The sequence below is a fragment of the Eufriesea mexicana genome, unplaced genomic scaffold, assembly GCF_001483705.2.
Source record: "Eufriesea mexicana isolate 0111107269 unplaced genomic scaffold, ASM148370v2 scaffold47504, whole genome shotgun sequence".
Taxonomy (NCBI): Eukaryota; Metazoa; Arthropoda; class Insecta; order Hymenoptera; family Apidae; genus Eufriesea; species Eufriesea mexicana.
This window is the reverse complement of record NW_016953265.1, coordinates 921-3,559: the sequence shown is the minus strand read 5'-3', so window position 1 is coordinate 3,559 and position 2,639 is coordinate 921. Positions and strand designations below refer to the sequence as shown.

At 43.1% G+C, this 2,639-nt stretch overlaps 1 protein-coding gene across 1 annotated transcript; it reads right to left on the bottom strand.

Moving 5' to 3' along the window:
- Positions 1-114: 114 nt before the first annotated feature.
- On the bottom strand, positions 115-2,405 carry LOC108554666 (uncharacterized). The gene is made up of 6 exons (XM_017910010.1): positions 1,997-2,405; positions 1,646-1,876; positions 1,271-1,531; positions 1,020-1,202; positions 765-926; positions 115-545 (listed from the first exon to the last, which is right to left on the bottom strand). The coding sequence occupies exons 1-6, from the start codon at positions 2,403-2,405 to the stop codon at positions 115-117; spliced, it is 1,677 nt and encodes a 558-aa protein (XP_017765499.1).
- Between the last annotated feature and the right edge of the window lie 234 nt (positions 2,406-2,639).

Here is a 2,639-nt window from a genome sequence, read left to right as displayed (position 1 = left end):
ACCTATCGTGCTACTTTGTATCACTGAAAATATCTGACGGATGGTGGCTTGCATCACTTAAAACGTCTGACCAATGCGGGGTAATGTCACTTAAAATATCTGACCGATGCGGGGTTATATCCCTGAAAATGTCAGACCAATGATACTACTTGGCGCCCCTGGTAATGTCTGACCTATGCTACTACTTTGTATCACTGATAATATCTGACCGCTGATGGATTGCATCGCTGATAATTTCCGACCAATGCGAGTTTGCATCAATGAAAATGTCTGACTGGTGATACTACTTTGCACCTCTGAAAACGCCTGACCGTTGCTGCTACTTTGCCCCTCTGAAAACGTCTGACCGTTGCTGCTACTTTGCATCACTGAAAATGTCTGACTGGCGGTACCACCTTGCATCACTGAAAATGTGTGATTGTTTGTACTACTTTGCATCACAGTGATTGTCTGACAGGTGGTATTACTTTGCATCACTGAGAATGTCTGACCTATCGTGCTACTTTGTATCACTGAAAATATCTGACGGATGGTGGCTTGCATCACTGAAAACGTCTGACCAATGCGGGGTAATATCACTTAAAATATCTGACCGATGCGGGGTTATATCACTGAAAATGTCTGACTAATGATACTACTTGGCGTCACTGGTAATGTCTGACCTATGGTACTACTTTGTATCACTGATAATATCTGACCGCTGGTGGATTACATCACTGATAATTTCCGACCAATGCGAGTTTGCATCAATGAAAATGTCTGACTGGTGATACTACTTTGCATCACTGAAAATGTCTGACTGGCGTTACTACCTTGCATCACTGAAAATGCCTGAACGGTGGTACTACTTTGCATCATGGAGAATGTCTGACCTATCGTGCTACTTTGTATCACTGAAAATATCTGACGGATGGTGGTTTGCATCACTGAAACCATCTGACCAATGCGGGGTAATATCACTATATATATCTGACCGATGCGTGGTTATATCACTGAAAATGTCTGTCCAATGATAATACTTGGCGTCACTGGTAATGTCTGACCTATGGTACTACTTTGTATCACTGATAATATCTGACCGCTGGTGGATTGCATCGCTGATAATTTCCGACCAACGCGAGTTTGCATCAATGAAAATGTCTGACTGGTGATACAACTTTGCACCTCTGTAAACGCCTGACCGTTGCTGCTACTTTGCCCCTCTGAAAAGGAAACGTCTGACCGTTGCTGCTACTTTGCATCACTGGAAATGTCTGACGGATTGTATTACTTTGCATCACTGAAAATGTCTGACCGTTGGTACTACATTGCATCACTGAAAATGTCTGACTGGCGTTACTACCTTGGATCACTGAAAATGCCTGAACGGTTGTACTACTTTGCATCACTGAGAATGTCTGAGCTGTGGTACAACTGTGCATCACTGAAAATGTCAGCAAGGCGGTACTACCTTGCATCGCTGAAAATGTCTGATCGGTTGTACCACTTTGCATCATAGAGAATGTCTGACCTATCGTGCTACCTTGTATCACTGAAAATATGTGACGGATGGTGGATTGCATCACTGAAAACGTCTGTCCAATGCGGGGTAATATCATTTAAAATATCTGACCGATGCGGGGTTATATCACTGAAAATGTCAGACCAATGATACTAGTTGGCGCCTCTGGTAATGTCTGACCTATGCTACTACTTTGTATCGCTGATAATATCTGACCGCTGGTGGATTGCATCGCTGATGATTTCCGACCAATGCGAGTTTTCATCAATGAAATTGTCTGACTGGTGATACTACTTTGCACCTCTGAAAACGCCTGACCGTTGCTGCTACTTTGCCCCTCTGAAAACGTCTCACTGTTGCTGCTACTTTGCATCACTGGAAATGTCAGACGGATTGTATTACTTTGTGTCACTGAAAATATCTGACCGATGGCACTACTTTGCATCACTTAAAATTTCTGACCGACGCAGGGTTATATCACTGAAAATGTCAGACCAATGATACTACTTGGCGTCACTCGTAATGTCTGACGTATGGTACTACTTTGTATCACTGATAATATCTGACCGCTGGTGGATTGCATCACTGATAATTTCCGACCAATGCGAGTTTGCATCAATGAAAATGTCTGACCGGTCGTGCTACTTTGCATCACTGGAAATGTCAGCCAGGCGGTACTACCTTGCATCGCTGAAAATTTCAGATCGTTTGTACTACTTTGCATCACAGAGAATGTCGGACAGGTGGTATTACTTTGCATCAATGAAAATGTCTGACCGGTCGTGCTACTTTGCATCACTGGAAATGTCAGCCAGGCGGTACTACCTTGCATCGCTGAAAATTTCAGATCGTTTGTACTACTTTGCATCACAGAGAATGTCGGACAGGTGGTATTACTTTGCATCACTGAGAATGTCTGACCTATCGTGCTACTTTGTATCAATCAAAATATCTGACGGATGGTGGCTTGCATCACTGAAAACGTCTGACCAATGCGGGGTAATATCATTTAAAATATCTGACCGATGCGGGGTTATATCACTGAAAATGTCTGACCAATGATACTACTTGGCGTGCAGGGTTATATCTGAAAATGTCTGTCCGATGATTCTTATTTGCGTCACTCATAATGTCCGAC

What these genes read in the sequence shown, in the direction of transcription:
- LOC108554666 (XM_017910010.1), bottom strand. Translation starts at nt 2,405, where the DNA reads ATGCAAAGTAATACCACCTGTCCGACATTCTCTGTGATGCAAAGTAGT. An exon ending in GACATTTTCAGTGATGCAAA is followed by an intron (nt 1,203 to 1,270) that starts GTAATACAATCC and finishes TTTCCTTTTCAG; the next exon opens with AGGGGCAAAGTAGCAGCAAC. An exon ending in GACATTACCAGTGACGCCAA is followed by an intron (nt 927 to 1,019) that starts GTATTATCATTG and finishes AGATGGTTTCAG; the next exon opens with TGATGCAAACCACCATCCGT.